General features: G+C 35.9%; 3 protein-coding genes and 1 pseudogene across 3 annotated transcripts; 2 read left to right on the forward strand and 2 right to left on the reverse strand.

Annotated features, from left to right (window-relative positions):
• The first annotated feature begins 443 nt into the window (after nucleotides 1-443).
• LOC137732190 (thioredoxin H2) lies at nucleotides 444-2,431 on the forward strand. The gene is made up of 3 exons (XM_068471486.2): nucleotides 444-789; nucleotides 1,272-1,394; nucleotides 1,907-2,431. Exons 1-3 carry the CDS (start codon nucleotides 658-660, stop codon nucleotides 2,039-2,041), a joined length of 390 nt encoding a protein of 129 aa, XP_068327587.1. The 5' UTR covers nucleotides 444-657; the 3' UTR covers nucleotides 2,042-2,431.
• Nucleotides 2,432-3,263: 832 nt separating this feature from the next.
• Nucleotides 3,264-3,808, reverse strand: LOC137731356 (uncharacterized; annotated as a pseudogene).
• A 2,622-nt stretch (nucleotides 3,809-6,430) lies between these two features.
• LOC137732414 (thioredoxin H2-like) lies at nucleotides 6,431-8,151 on the forward strand. The gene is made up of 3 exons (XM_068471723.2): nucleotides 6,431-6,649; nucleotides 7,130-7,252; nucleotides 7,751-8,151. Exons 1-3 carry the CDS (start codon nucleotides 6,518-6,520, stop codon nucleotides 7,883-7,885), a joined length of 390 nt encoding a protein of 129 aa, XP_068327824.1. The 5' UTR covers nucleotides 6,431-6,517; the 3' UTR covers nucleotides 7,886-8,151.
• Nucleotides 8,152-8,659: 508 nt separating this feature from the next.
• LOC137732483 (uncharacterized) lies at nucleotides 8,660-11,514 on the reverse strand. Its single transcript, XM_068471798.2, has 3 exons — nucleotides 11,200-11,514; nucleotides 9,868-10,953; nucleotides 8,660-9,324 (listed from the first exon to the last, which is right to left on the reverse strand). The coding sequence occupies exons 2-3, from the start codon at nucleotides 10,314-10,316 to the stop codon at nucleotides 8,874-8,876; spliced, it is 900 nt and encodes a 299-aa protein (XP_068327899.2). The 5' UTR covers nucleotides 10,317-10,953; nucleotides 11,200-11,514; the 3' UTR covers nucleotides 8,660-8,873.
• Between the last annotated feature and the right edge of the window lie 3,655 nt (nucleotides 11,515-15,169).

Below are 15,169 nucleotides of genomic sequence, written 5' to 3' on the forward strand. Positions count from 1 at the left end.
TTTAATTTTGCGCCCACTTTTTCTTAGTACTAAGTGTTCAATTAGGGTTTGTATTGTTGTGATTTCCTTTGTTAAAAAAAAAAAGAATTTTTGTGAACAGTGCCGTGAGTGAACAATGATCTATTTTGTGCTGGACAGTAAACACGCATCTACATATGACAACTTTCTCCCTTTTTGGTAAATGAACCAAATCCCAAGTGGAATTCTTTGTTAGAGCTTTCATCTCAACATTCATGACATTAACCAATTTAGGATCAGAAAAGCATTTTGCTATTCCATAAATATGCTATACATACACTTTAACTATAGCAATTTTTATTGAATAAGTGTTTTGAAAGCGTATCGTCCATGAATTCAAATATTAGATTTTGTTGTCCTCAAATTAAATATCACTTTGCCCTCTATCGGTCCTTTTGGCCGTCAGTTTTTCTATCAAACTTACTATGATTGAAAAGCCAAACATGCACTAGGCAAAGGAATCCGATTCTTAAAGTTCATCATACAACTTTTGCCCCATTGCCCTAAACCACTATATATAAACCCCTTCGGACCAACACCAAATATCCACGCCAAACGCAGTCGATTGGAACAAATTGCCTATAGTTTTGTTTTATCACCATCTCTCAGAGACACAAGAGAGTAGTAGAAGAAGAAGAAATGGGAGGCAACATGTCACACCTTCAAGACTCGGATGAATCTTCACATGGACACGAGTCTCGCATCGTGGCCTTGCATTCCAAGGGTCAATGGAACACCCACTTCGCTGCCTTCAAAGACAGCAATAAACTGGTAACTAACTATAATTAAACTCCTTAAAGAGTTTGTAGGCTTTATAATTCAGTTGATATTATTCTTACATTGAAAGTCTCGAGTTTAAATAGTCCCTCCCTACACTATTGTTTGTATAAAAGGAAAGTCATGGGGGCTTGTTCAGAAATGCTTTTAAAATGGCTAGATCAGTTTTAGAGAAAATGTTTTTAGGTTCCAAAAGTACTTAAAGTGCTTAATTTATGTAAGAAACAATAGTTATGTGCTTATTCTAAGAAGAACTTTACGTGATTTTTCAGGATTTACTTACATTTTTACAATGATTGGTTCAAAAAATATTTTCACCAAAAAATAATTTTAACCATTTTAAAAGCACTTCTGAACGAGCTTATGTTAAGCTCCATATATGATAAATCTACTCTAATATACTCTACTCTTTTTTATTTTAATAAAGTTGCTAAATTGATTAATTATTTTGTTTGGATGGTGATGGTGATGAATAGATGGTGATTGATTTCACGGCTACATGGTGTGGACCTTGCAGAGCCATGGAGCCAATCTTGAGAGACTACGCTGATAAATTCACTGACGTTGAGTTCGTCCAGCTTGATGTCGACGAGCTACCGGTATATATATTTATGCATGAATACTTCTCCTTGTATTTTCCTTATATTTTACATATATTACAAAGAAAACTATTATTTAGACCTTAAAAACGTTATTATACAGTATACACTGATTAGTTGTGAAGTTAAATCATATTATTATGGCAAGTTCATTTTAAGGCTTAACGCACTCCTTTACCCCCTTGGTGTAGGTCTATCTTTTGTTCAAAAAAAAAAAAAAATCATGTGGAAATATGCAATTAACACTTGACCGAACATGACGTATAAATATCAGAAATGTTATCTTAGTTACCATGTGGCCATAGATTACATAGTTAATTAGTTACTCATCCTTAAATTTGATATCAATGGTGGAGAATAAATGAACATGTTTTTAATATTTTGATATCAATCTTTGATACTAATTTAAGGGTAAGTGACCATGAATTCTTGATCTAGGTGACGAAATGAAAATACAAATATATATGTATATGTATGGTATATAATTGGTAAATATGAATGGATGGATGCAGGATGTGGCAAGGGAGTTTGGGGTGCAGGCAATGCCTTCATTTGTATTCATGAAGAAAGGGGAGGTGGTGGATAAGATCGTGGGGGCTAGGAAAGATGAACTGCAGAAGAAGATTGAGAAACACAGGAGATCATAATTAATCGAAGGATTAATTAACTGATGCTGTGACTAAACTAAAGCTCGATCGGGAATATGATGATGTGACACCAACGCGTGAGAGTGGAAGAAATAAAGTGAAAAATAAATAATATAGCAAGGTCGCAAGTAGTTTGGTTGAATTGGCTTTTTATGTTTTGTTAAAGTTTTTTTGGATTGAAAACCTCATAAATATTATCTCGAATGTACTTTTTGATATAAGAATTGTTATTGGCATTCTAAAAATCTCATTCTACACTCCAAACTTTCTATATTTAGAAAGAAAAATATACTTATGAGGAGTGTATAATGAGATTTTTGGAGTGTCAATAACACTTCCCTTTAATATTTGTATTATTATAATAAAAACATTCTCGTTTTGTTTAAAAAAGGTGCAGACTAAATAAGAGTGATTGTGTATTCTTTAATTTTCGTGATTGTTTTGTATGTTTATATTTCTTAAGTGCTAATTCACTTTATTTTTTAAAAAAAATGTGAGCTATATGTATCATTAAAATTTAACGGATCACCTTGTATTGCTTTCTTTCGATTAATTAAACCTGTATTGTGGAATTTTGCTGCACTACAATGAAATATTCTGCATAAAATTTAAGAAGTTTGAGCAGCGGCGAAAATTCCACTAGAATTGCAAATTAGTTAAACAATCGTGAGTAATTTGTTAAGTTTTCTCGAGATCTTCTGTGTATACATTAAGGACAACCTTATAAAACATTTGAAAATATTGTCAATAATTGAGTGACATAAATATTTCTTTTTAAACCATTTTTAAAATATAAATAGAAAATTCCAACCTGGCGTAAAACTTAGCCATAATGTAGTTATGTCTTTTTGAACATTGGTATATCCTGTATGAATTTTAAAAACTTTGCGGTGTAGGAAAGTTTCATGAAAATATAACTTATGATAATTTTTTTATTTCACAAAACCGATTAAACATCGTGAGTAAAAATTCTTTTTGAAAAATGCAGTTTTTTAGTTTTCGCAATACCTTTAACACAAACATCAAAGAAAAGTGTTATAAGCCATTAGAAAATAATCTTACAATTTAGGGAGCTCCGTGAGCATTTCTTACATTTATGGATTCCAAACCTTCAAACTAGACTAGTACGCACAATCGCACCGTGGAAAGATTAAATATTTACATGACAATTAGAGTTAAAACGGATTTGGTTTTTATCCGAGGCATATGAATTCTCATAACCTTAGGTATCACCTCCACCCAGCACTCTCCTCAGATCATCCTTCTGCTCTGCACTAAGCTTCGCCCGAAAGACGACGTCGAACTTGAGCCTTAGGTTTCCTTTCTTGGTCGGATCTTTAGAGATTGGCATTCCCTCATTAGGAACCACCTCCTCATGGCCAGGTTTACTAATACTGTCTTTCACCGGGATCACCCTTCCGTCCAACGTTGTCAGATTGACGAACGCTCCGGCGAGAGCCTCGAGTAAAGAGAGTTTTTGAGTGATCATAAGATCATTCCTGTCACGCTTGAAAAGAGGGTGGGGCTTCTCGTTAACGACGAAGATGAGATCAGCCACAGAGATGCCGGGTTCTTGGTTGCCTTTCTCTGGGAATATATGTAGAATATTTCAAGAATATGTATAATAGGCATATGTATATGCGTGCGTTTTGAGTTAGCAGAAAAGAGCTGGGTTCTTTGCCCAATAATTACATCTTTTCAAGAAAAACCATGCAGCTTTTCATTATGGCTAACAGACATACACATTGATCGGGTATCCAACCGCATGCTTTATAACATATATGACCTTTGGGTAATAGGTGTTTTGTATAAGATATATTCATTGGACATACTATTGCAATGTGTTGTATCCCATGGTGAAATGACATACTCAAATAAAAAAATGTGTCAAACGGGTGTAATTCTCTCTATATATATTGATGACATTAGTAGAAAAGGAATCATTTAGAAATTTGTTGTCTACACAATTCCCTTGCTCTCTCTTCTCTCACCATTATTAGGGTAAAGAGGAAAAAAGAGTCTTTCAGCATCAAGTGCAAACTAATCCAAATTATGAAGGGAAAATTTTGAATTTGGGTACAATGACGGAAGTATATATGTTTTAGTCAATATAGTTACGCTCATGTCTGCAACATCTATAAATGTTAAGTTACCTTTTAAACTATAATATATATTCTAAGTTATTTTAATACGTGGGGAGTGAGAGATTCGAATTGAACTCGAAGATGTAGATATGTTGCGTTGACTAATTGGTTTAACATGCATCTGCTAACCTATAATTCTTTAGAAAACATGTTTTCGTATACCATTTTCAAGCCGCAGTTTGCCTATTCATTTCATTGGTGATTTATGCTCTATATATCTATCATATGTGTGGTGGTGGGTTTATGTGCATTGCACGGGTGGGGGCAACTTGATCAAGGCAACAATTGGAACCACTGTAAAGTGCAAAAAAAGGAGATGCTTTTTCCCCTTTTATTAGCCTCGGTTAATTTTTTGTATTAGATTCCACAGTATTTGGTAGCTCATGGGTTTCATTCACAGAATTGTAGTTCTGTGTAAATATCTTGTTTTGTAGTTCCCATGGCAAATGCTTCGAGGTATCTTATACTGTGAAATTTTTTGCCGTTAAATTTTAATTATTAATTTCAGCAATATTTCAAAATATTGCGCACGTAGATACTAGAAAATTCCGATAACTAAGTTGACTTTTAGTTTTGGTTTTGGATGCTAATGGTGAATATATGCCATTCTCTTTGTTTTTGATGTCGTGGCAAAACTTGTCTATTGAGATTAACAACAGCCAACTGCTCTTTACACTCTAATTGGTGTAATTAGGGATCCCAGCATTTACCTTTAATTAGAAAATGAAAAAAGATTGAATTAATTAGATGCCAAATTCAGAAACAATACCACTCACCAACTCTGTCATAGACTTTTAATTTCTTTTAATTTCATCTTTTTTTGGGTGTTTATTATGACTTAATTAACATCTTAGATTCATCTCCTAAGAGCATATAGATAGAACTTGTCTGCTTAGCAGATACATAGAACTCGTCCTTAAAAACCGGATTGAAAGAGAAAGGTGGCCAAGAGCTTTTAAACAACATTAGTATATATTATTATTTTGATATAGGGACAATTGAGTCCTAACATTATACCACCGTGTTTCTGTACGCAATAACTCTTAAACTAGTCGATTGATCATGTTAAAAATTGGCTTGTAAGGAAAGGGTGCGCATAACTCTTAAACTACTATAAGTCCTAACAACATCCATAAAGAAGAGAAAAAAACAATGCTATGTCTACCGCATTGTGGACGTATCAGAAAAACTAGTGTTCGTCTCAGTTGAAAATATAATTCACAATATGATAATACGTTGCGAGTTATATGTGTAAATAGTAGTTTTTTGTCGCACATTTATGAAGTGTATACGTACTAGTTGTAACTTCTATATATACTCTACTTTGAAGATCAATGAGTATAAAAGAAGGGAATTGTTATTAGCACTTCAAAAATCTTATTCTACACTCCAAACTTTCTATATTAGGAAAGAAAAATACACTTGTGAGGAGTATAAAATAAGATTTTTGAAGTGCCAATAACAATTTCCTAAAAGAAATTTCCAATTATTATTTGATACTTTTTGGTATTTATCATGTTCAATTCAACTTAGCTTTAGAGTAGTTTGCTCTTAATGACATGTGCGTTTTAATTTTGTGCCCACTTTTTCTCAGCGTCGACTGTAAAGTCAGTGTTCGTGTTGTTGTGATTTCCTTTGTTAACAAAATCATGAATAGTGCCGTGCGTGAACATTGATTATGCTACCGTGTCATGAACAGTGATTTACCTTCTGCTTGACAGTGAACACCACAGCTTTCTCCCTTTTGGCAAAGAAACCAAATCCCAAGTAAAATTCTTTTCTAGAGCTTCCACCTCAACATTCATGAATTAAACCCATTTTGGGTCAGACAAATCATCTTACCATTTAACAAATATGTTATAAATACACTTTACTTATAGAAATATTCGTTGAGTTATGATTTTGAAAGCATTTCGTCCATGAATTCAAATATTAGCTGTAGTCCTGAAATTAAATTTTACTCAACCCTCCATCGGTCCTTTTCATCATCAATTTTTCTAACAAATGTTGTACGAACGAAGAATCAAACATGCGCAAAGGAATATGAGTTTATATAAAAATAGTCCTTTTTTATGATTAATATCCCACCTAGATGCCTTAGAAAATTTCTAAATTAAATTCAACGATCCACATAGTAGAATGGTGCTGTCAAATAATCGAACGAATCCGATTCTTAAAGTTCACCTTACAACTTTTGCCCATCGCCCTAAACCACTATATAAACACCTTCCCACCAACACCAAATATCCACAGCCGAGCGCAGTCGACTAGAAGAAACTGCTTATCATTTTGTTTTAGGCAAAGAGAGTAGTAGAAGAAGAAGAAAGAAGAAATGGGAGGCAACATGTCACACATTCCAGACTCGGATGAATCTTCACATGGACACGAGTCTCGCATCGTGGCCTTCCATTCCAAGGGTCAATGGAACACCCACTTCGCTGCCTTCAAAGATAGCGATAAACTGGTAACTATCATTAAGCTCCTTTTTGGAGCTTGTAGGTTTTGTAATTCAGTTGTTTAAGAGCATCTATTCTTACATTGAAAGTCTCGAGTTTGAATGCTCCCTCCCTATACTATTGTTTCTGTAGAATGAAAGTTATAGAGCTCATTTGGAAGTGCTTTTAAAATGACCGAAAGCGACTTTAGAGAAAATATTTTTGAGTTCCAAAAGCATTTGAAGTATTTCTGCAAGAAGCACCAGTTATGTGCTTTTTCCAAAAAGAACATTAATTACTTTATAGAATTTACTTGCATTTTTATTAAGAATTGGTTTCAAAAATATTTTCACGAAAAGCGATTTCAACCATTTTATAAACACTTCTAAACGAGTTCATAATTAAGCTCCGTATATGATAAATCTACTATATTATACTCACTCTATTTATTTTAATGAAGTTGCTTAATTGATTAATTATTTTGTTTGGATGGTTATGGTGATGAACAGATGGTGATTGATTTCACGGCTACATGGTGTGGACCTTGTAGAGCCATGGAGCCAATCTTGAGAGACTACGCTGATAAATTCACCGACGTCGAGTTCGTCAAGCTTGATGTCGACGAGCTACCGGTATATATTTTATGCATGAATACTTCTCCTCATATTTTTCTTAAATTTTACATATATTAAAAAAAAAAAAAAAACTATTATTTACACCTCAAAAACGTTGTTACGCACTGATTCCTTGCAAAAGCATAAAGATGGAATTCGCATCCAGGAAAACATAATGTTCTTCTTGAAATATCAATAACATTATGTTGAAATTTGAATTTGACCCGTGACCGAACATGACATACAAATATCAGAAATGTGATCTTAGTTACCAAATGGCGAAAGAATATATGGTCGCTCATGCTTGAATTTAATATCATTGGTGGAGAACAAATGAATGTGTTTTTAATATTTTGATATCAACCATTGATATTAAATTTAAAGATAAGTGACCATGAATCTTTGATTACTAGATGACCAAAAAGACGAGACTCGTACAGATATATATATATATATATATATATATATATATATATATATGGTATATAATTGATAAAAATGAATGGATGGATGCAGGATGTAGCAAGGGAGTTTGGGGTGCAGGCAATGCCATCATTTGTATTCATGAAGAAAGGGGTGGTGGTTGATAAGATCGTGGGGGCTAGGAAAGATGAACTGCAGAAGAAGATTGAGAAACATAGGAGATCATAATTAATCAAATGATTAATTAACTGATTATGTGAGTAAATTAAAGCTGGATCGGGAATACATTATGATGATGATGTGACACCAACGTGTGAGAGTGGAAGAAATAAAGTGAAAAAGGAAAAAATATAGTACCGCGGCAACTCGTTTATCTGAGTTGGTCTTTTATTTTTTGTTTGGAATAAGGACGTCTTGTATGCTATTTCGAATGTCTTCTTTGATATTCGTATTAGTTCTTAAAATTATAATAAAACCAATATCATTTTGTCTAATATATATATTTTGACCAATACACACACACACACACTATTGTGAGCTATATATCATTAAAATTTAATGAATCACTTTGTTTTGCTTTCTCTTGATTATATAAACGTATTTTGTGTAATTTCGCTGCACTATAACGAAAGTTAATTTCAGCAACAGCTAAAATTACACTAGAATTTTGCAAACTAGTTAACAATCGTGAGTACAATTTCTTGAATTTTCCCGAGATTTTTTGTGTATACATTAAGGACAATGTTATAATACATTTGGATATATTGTCATCAATCGAGTGACATAAGTATTTCTTTTTAAACATTTTTTTTTAAAGATGAATATGAAATTCTAACATGGCGTTAAACTTAACCCTAATATAGTTCAGTCTATTTGAACATCTATGATATATCCTGCACCAATTTTAAAAAATTTGTAGCGTAGCAAAAGTTTCACAAAACCGATTAAACATCATTGGTAAAACTCGTTTGAAAAATGCAATTTTTGAATTTTCGCAATATCTTAAACACGAACATCAAAGAAAAATGTTATAAGCCATTAGAAAATACTTACAATATTATGGAGCTCCATGAGCTTATCTTACATTTATGGATTCCAAACCTTCAAACCAGACTTCCTAGTATGCACAATTGCACCGTGGAAAGATTAAATGTTTACATGATAATTAGAGTTAATGGATTTGGTTTTTATCATAGGCATATGAATTCTCATAACCTTAGGTATCACCCCCACCCAGCACTCTCCTCAGATCATCCTTCTGCTCTGCACTAAGCTTCGCCGGAAAGACGACGTCGAACTTGACCCTTAGGTTTCCTTTCTTAGTCGGATCTTTAGAGATTGGCATTCCCTCATTAGGAACCACCTCCTCATGGCCAGGTTTGATAATAATGTTCTTCACCGGGATCACGAGAACCCTTCCGTCCAACATTGTCAGATTGACGAACGCTCCGGTGAGAGCCTCGAGTAGAGAGAGTTTCTGAGTGACCATAAGATCATTCCCGTCACGCTTGAAAAGATGGTGGGGCTTCTCGTCAACGACGAAAATGAGATCAGCCGGAGAAGAGCCGGGTTCTTGGTTGCCTTTCTCTGGGAATGTGATCTTTGTACCCTTCTTCCAGCCAGGCTTGATGTCTATCTTTAGGGTTTCCTCAATAGTCTTTGGCTTACTGCAACAAAGTGGTTGTTTGAACATTATTTGAACGAGTCTAAAACTTTTGGGAGACAAATTGTGTTTCGGTATTCGATAGTTGAAAATACTCTAATCTATAACTTACGACGACAAGGGGATCAAACGTAAATGACACGAAAGATGCACTGCCTTGGTCAACTAGCATAACTCATGTCCTCTCAATTCGGACAAATTAAGAACACATCGTTTGGGCAATATCAAGTTCAGAAATCTAATCCAAAATCGATTCCTTTTCTAAATGTTTCCATTTAATTTCTGATTTAAGTGAAAGTCAAGATCACCTAACTAAAACGGCAGTTCGATGAAATTTTAACCGTATTAACAAAACTCCCCAGCTAATTATGCCTTAATCAAAGTCAACAAAACAAGTCAACGACGCAATTAACAAAAACCATACGAACACATCATTTTCCATAAATCCTTAATCCCAATTAACAAAAAGAAAGAAACAGACTTTGCAGCAATTCCGACGTATTAAAAGAAACCCAACAATAAAAGAAGACAGAAACAGAATGCTCACCCGAACTCATCAGGAACGGTTCTCGAAATCCTCATCTTCCTCCTCGCGCCTCTGTAAAGATCCTCCAAACTGCACGTCAACTTGCTCTCAATCGCCGCAACCTTCTTATTCTTCAAATTACCATTACGCCCTGCACCATTCACACTGCTCTTCTTGAACGCCCTGTCCCCGACGCCGCCAGATCCGCCGAAAAACTCGGCAAAAAGGTCTTCCGGGTCGCCGCAATTGAGCCCCTCCTCGCCGTAGATGTCGTAGATCTGGCGCCGCTGGGGGTCGCTGAGAACATCGTACGCCTGGCACACTTGCTTGAACTTGGCCTCCGCTTCCTCGTTGTCGACTGGGTTCTTGTCGGGGTGCCACCTCATCGCCAGCTTCTTGTACGCCTTCTTCAGGTCCTCCTGCGTCGCGTTCCGGTTCACCCTCAGCACGTTGTAGAAATCCACACCCATGTGATTCCTCTGATCGAAATTATCTACGGCCCTGATTGGATATCTCTATGGCAGTCGGAGAGAAAGGCCAGTCGTGGAAAAGTGCTTATGAAGCAGAAAGCAAAGTTGGTTGGTGCGCGTTTCGTCAATGGAGTGGTGGTGGGGGGATTGGAATTTGGAGCGAAGGACACAGCGGGGATTTAAATAACTAAAATCTCTGGCAACGTGCAGTGAGGTGGGAGCCAAGCAGACTTGAAGTATCTTCGTAGACTTTGATTTTTAAGATTCTTTTTATTTTTTAGTTTTTAAAGGAAATATATTTGTAGTTAAGGTTGCACAGATTCTGGTCGGTCGTTGATGTTGGAAATCTTTGCACAGGTGTCGCAAATGTGTGTGTTTCTCCTGGTGACCTTTGACTTCAGATTTAAGTGAACATCAACTAATGCTGAGGAATTGCTTGCTACGTCCTACGTCCTACCTCCTAGCAAATGTGAATAAAGTTGATTAAGTCTGTATCAAGTTCACCGTGTGCTCCAGCCCGAGGGACAAGCATAGGAACAGGGCCATGTAACCCGACTGATGAAGCCCAGTGTGTGCTGGCAAGCGAGCCCGAGCAGGCTCGAGGAAGAGGTCCAGCGATTCGTGTCGGCCTGAGCGCCTGAAGGGAATGTAACGTGGGCTGACGTCAGCCGCAATATAAAATTAATAAAAATGAAAAATATTAATAAAAAATTAAAAAAAATGAAAAATCAGTAGGCTTCGAACTCAATGGCTCTCGCCGGAGTTCGTCGCCGAGACTGATGATACACCCACAGACAAATGGTAGAGACTAAACCCAAGAGTTTCAACTCGAAACACATCAAAAACCAGAGAATAACTCAAGCAATTGAAGTAGGGCAATAACCTCATCCGGGTTTGAGCAATGGAAGCTTGAAGCTCTGGGCTTCAATGGTGGATCACCCAAATGGTGCTCTGATGATGCATGCAAGGATATATTCGAGTTCCTCTCATCCAGGGGATTGAGATTTCAGAGTTTGTTAGTTTGATTTGCTTTGGTTTCGAAGAAGAGGAAGGATGAGAACTCTCAGAGCTGTTGAAAGAGAATGAGAGAGATTAAAGCGGAAGAGAGGTTTCAGAAATGAAGGGGAAGGATTGCGTTGGTAGAGAGAGAGAGAGAGAGAGAGAGAGAGAGAAGGAATAGGAAAAGGAAGAGTGTTCTGGAAAAAAAAAGCAAATAAAGAGTGTTTTTGAAAAAAAAATGAAAAGGAAGAGTGTTCTGGAAAAAGAAAAAGTAAGAGGAAAAAGGAAAAAAAATTAAAAATTATTTTGTATTATTTTATAAAATAAAAAAATATTAATAGTTTATTGTCAATTGCCAGGACTATTTAGTGTAGAGGTGAAGATGTAAAAGACAGTTACTGTTCACATGATGGATTAAATAGTAGATAACCTAGGGCGTCTTAGACACGGTAGAATTGCTCTTATAGTCGACTTTATGAGACCCGTCTTTCCAAAACTAGAACTAATAAAAATGTAATAAATAATAACGGGGCACATGCACCAGTATGGTGGTGGTTTTGGTTTTTGTTGTGGCGATTGTGGCATGGCGGTGATAATGATGGTGGGGGTGAAGCCGGAGTTGGCTTCTGTTTGGCGTTAAACCAGTTTTAATATCCTCTAATTCAATAGCACACTATCTTTTGTTTGGCGTTAAATGGTGCTAAATTATCACCAAAGAAGAAAGGACCAATAAAATCATAAGATTGAATTATTGACGCCGAAAATGTTCTAATTAAAATAGCAGTTCCATCCCTACTTAGATGACGATGACGATGAGGACGACGAGGAGATGCGCAATCCCATCTAATCACAGTTCATAATCAGCAACAAACGGTGGTTTCATCCCAACTTACAAGGATAATTAATCTAGATACTTGATATTATTCAAACCCTAGAGGGCCAGAGACTGCCCGCGGCAGCAGCAGCAGGATAGTTCAAATACTCGTCGCACCCTCCCTCCAGATTCGACTTCTCCCTGCAAACCCCAATTATATGTTAATTGATAACAAAATCTAGATTCCAAGGCTAATCAAAATCACTCACTAAACGAAAGCAACAAATTAACGAAAATGTTTCATGGACACACAGGCACTAAACAAAATTAAGATACAAAGTGTTTGTTAGTTATACTTACAGGCATCAAGTCCACTACATATCCAACTGCAATCAACAAAATCGAAATTATCAATAGATGAGAATCTGTCAAATAGTTTTTCCAAGTAATTCAATTAGGAGCGACGTGAGGATGTTGACTAACTAAATTACCTTGTCCTAACCTTCATCCTTTTGATTTGGCTGGTTCTTGATTGCCAATATCAATGTTTTAGATTTGCTGTCTGAAAAAAAAAGGGCAGCGGACTATAAATTGGCATGTCAATTGGAAACTGAGGAGCTTGATGCAACTAAACAAATCCGTCTACATTACTCCTACAAAATTGTAATGTTAATGATTGCTACAAAGTAAACTGTTCGACAGCATCTATCACTTCGACAGCATCTATCACTTTTAATTTTGGGCCAACATACTTGAATAGAAAGGCATTTTCAAAGTCATTTTGATTCACTTTAGTTTTTATAATTCTTATTTGTTCTCATTTCCTCATGTCCATGCAGTACAGTGCACCTTTCTAAAGGCTCCATGGACGACTACCTTCATTGCATATTCAAGGGGCCACTTTGGCATCATCCAGAGTAGGCACAACGCTACATAATAATCCCTTGATTGGTGCTCAGCTCTCAGTTTCCAAGCCAACCCCCTTCGATGCTGATACTCGCGTTTGCGGCGTGATGGCTTGGTCTCTAAGCGTGAGAAGTCAATGACTCATTTGCAAGAAGATATGCAACAACTAAGAAGATGCAGTTCTGGCACCGAATCCCTAGGTTTTGGGATGAAATGGAATGGAGATTATACTGAAGAAGATTGTAAGTCAAGCCTAATCTGTAAATACATTAGCAATTTTAGTGACTGGTATGAGCTCACCCTAAATATAAGAAGACATACTGAAATAATGATAAGAATATGGTAATTTACAAATGATTAGGACTGTGTGAATGTTAGTTTAAAATGAAGTTTCTGTGTTAGAATTAAATTTTTATAGGTGTCATGAAATTTTTATACCAGTTTTTTTTTTTTTTGGAATTATTATTAGCACTTCAAAAATCTCATTCTACACTCCAAACTTTCTATATTAGGAAAGAAAAATACACTTACGAGAAGTGTAGAATAAGATTTTTGGAGTACTTATAATACTTTTTTTTTTTATGGGAATCAAGTATGGTTGGTTTTTTGTTTTTGAAATTTGAAGGGGGAACATGAATTACAAGAAGAAGAGGAAGACCAAGCGTCGATCATGGCCTTCTCTTCCTGCCTCATCCAAATCCAGACATGGTAATTACTTGATTCTCATTTCTCATTCATCTCCTTTTGTTGTTGTTTTTTTTTTTTGTTTGTCTTTTGAGAGTGAAGTTTCCCTTATTTTAATACTTACAATATTTATGATCCATTTGATATTCCCGCAACAATGTGCAGGCTAAATGTGTTGCATATCAATTGGTCCTGCTACATACCTGTATATTTGTCTAATCTGTCTTTTTTTAGTTGTAAGCAATGTGTTGCTATTGTATTAAAATAGTACGTATCTGCTATTTGGATAATATGTAACAGAACTAAATTATGTTACAAATCTGGGCTGACAACACTATCCAAAGATCTTACCTTAAATGTCTCAAAGTCACTTCAATTATTTACCCTACTCAACTTAAATTTAGTTCCCTTTTTTTCTCAAAATTGTTTTATGGCATGATTGTTTGATCCTTTACTGAATAAGTGATAAGAAATGGTACTTAAAACGTGACTCAAATTTGTTTTATGGCATGATTGGTTGGTCATTTAGGGTGTGTTTGTTTGGGCTCACTAGCTCTCATTGGATTGGATTGGACTAATTGTTAGTGTAATCTTGTGTCTGTTTGACAGAAGGATTATGTTTAATGGGATTAAGTTGAACTCGCTTCGACTAACCCCTTCCTTAGAAGTTCTTAGCGAGAACCCTCCAATATCACCAGATTGCTAAGACCATCTATGAGACAGTTGCTCGCTCATCCTGTTCGTGCTCGTTCTACTCCCTTATCCTTGTTCTCGTCTAGTAAATTCTGAATTTGACGATCAATTTCTTCAATTTTGTTTTGCTGATATTAATTATTATTGGGTTTTGGTCAATTTCGTTGTTTTTGTGATTGAAATCTCTGGAAATTTGAATTTCTAGCACAAAAATTGGGTGCATTTTTGTGGGTTTGTGTTATGTGATTGGGTGCGTTTGTGTTCTGTGATTGAGTGAGGTTTTGAATTGATTGCTACCCAATTTATCTGCTATTTTTCCTTCTGTGAACTAATTGCTAAGTTTTTGTAAGTTGATTGCAATTTTTTCTTCGTTCCCTGCTTATTGTTGTTATTGTGGTTTAATCTTATCCAAAATTGTCCGATTTGGTTACATAAAAATCACCATTTTATGGCCTTTTAACAATTTTCTAAGCATGCAAAAGCACCCTTTTCTGATCTATAACCCATATAGCCTTTTTTATATAGATATTGTTCTGGGCTTCTTAAGACCAACTCCAACAATAGACTAAATGCCAAATTTCCCCCTTATTCCCCCCCCCCCCCAAACCCACTCCAACCCAAGCCAAATCTTTGGGCTAAAAGCCAAATGCCAAAGTTGGGCCAAATACCCCCCACGCGAGTGGACTCGCTGGAACTTAGGCCACTCTCAGCCCGCCCACACGCATACGGGCCCCACGCACTAGGCCTGCAATGCTTT

Source organism: Pyrus communis, chromosome 16, assembly GCF_041283825.1.
Source record: "Pyrus communis isolate YQ-2024b chromosome 16, ASM4128382v1, whole genome shotgun sequence".
Classification (NCBI taxonomy): Eukaryota; Viridiplantae; Streptophyta; class Magnoliopsida; order Rosales; family Rosaceae; genus Pyrus; species Pyrus communis.

Excerpts from the sequence above, each read along its gene's own strand:
- LOC137732190 (XM_068471486.2), top strand. The coding sequence starts at position 658 with ATGGGAGGCAACATGTCACACCTTCAAGACTCGGATGAATCTTCACAT. Across the intron at positions 790-1,271 it reads TCAAAGACAGCAATAAACTG|ATGGTGATTGATTTCACGGC; the intron begins GTAACTAACTAT and ends GGTGATGAATAG. Across the intron at positions 1,395-1,906 it reads TTGATGTCGACGAGCTACCG|GATGTGGCAAGGGAGTTTGG; the intron begins GTATATATATTT and ends GGATGGATGCAG.
- LOC137732414 (XM_068471723.2), top strand. The coding sequence starts at position 6,518 with ATGGGAGGCAACATGTCACACATTCCAGACTCGGATGAATCTTCACAT. Across the intron at positions 6,650-7,129 it reads TCAAAGATAGCGATAAACTG|ATGGTGATTGATTTCACGGC; the intron begins GTAACTATCATT and ends GGTGATGAACAG. Across the intron at positions 7,253-7,750 it reads TTGATGTCGACGAGCTACCG|GATGTAGCAAGGGAGTTTGG; the intron begins GTATATATTTTA and ends GGATGGATGCAG.
- LOC137732483 (XM_068471798.2), bottom strand. The coding sequence starts at position 10,316 with ATGGGTGTGGATTTCTACAACGTGCTGAGGGTGAACCGGAACGCGACG. Across the intron at positions 9,325-9,867 it reads ACCGTTCCTGATGAGTTCGG|TAAGCCAAAGACTATTGAGG; the intron begins GTGAGCATTCTG and ends ACTTTGTTGCAG.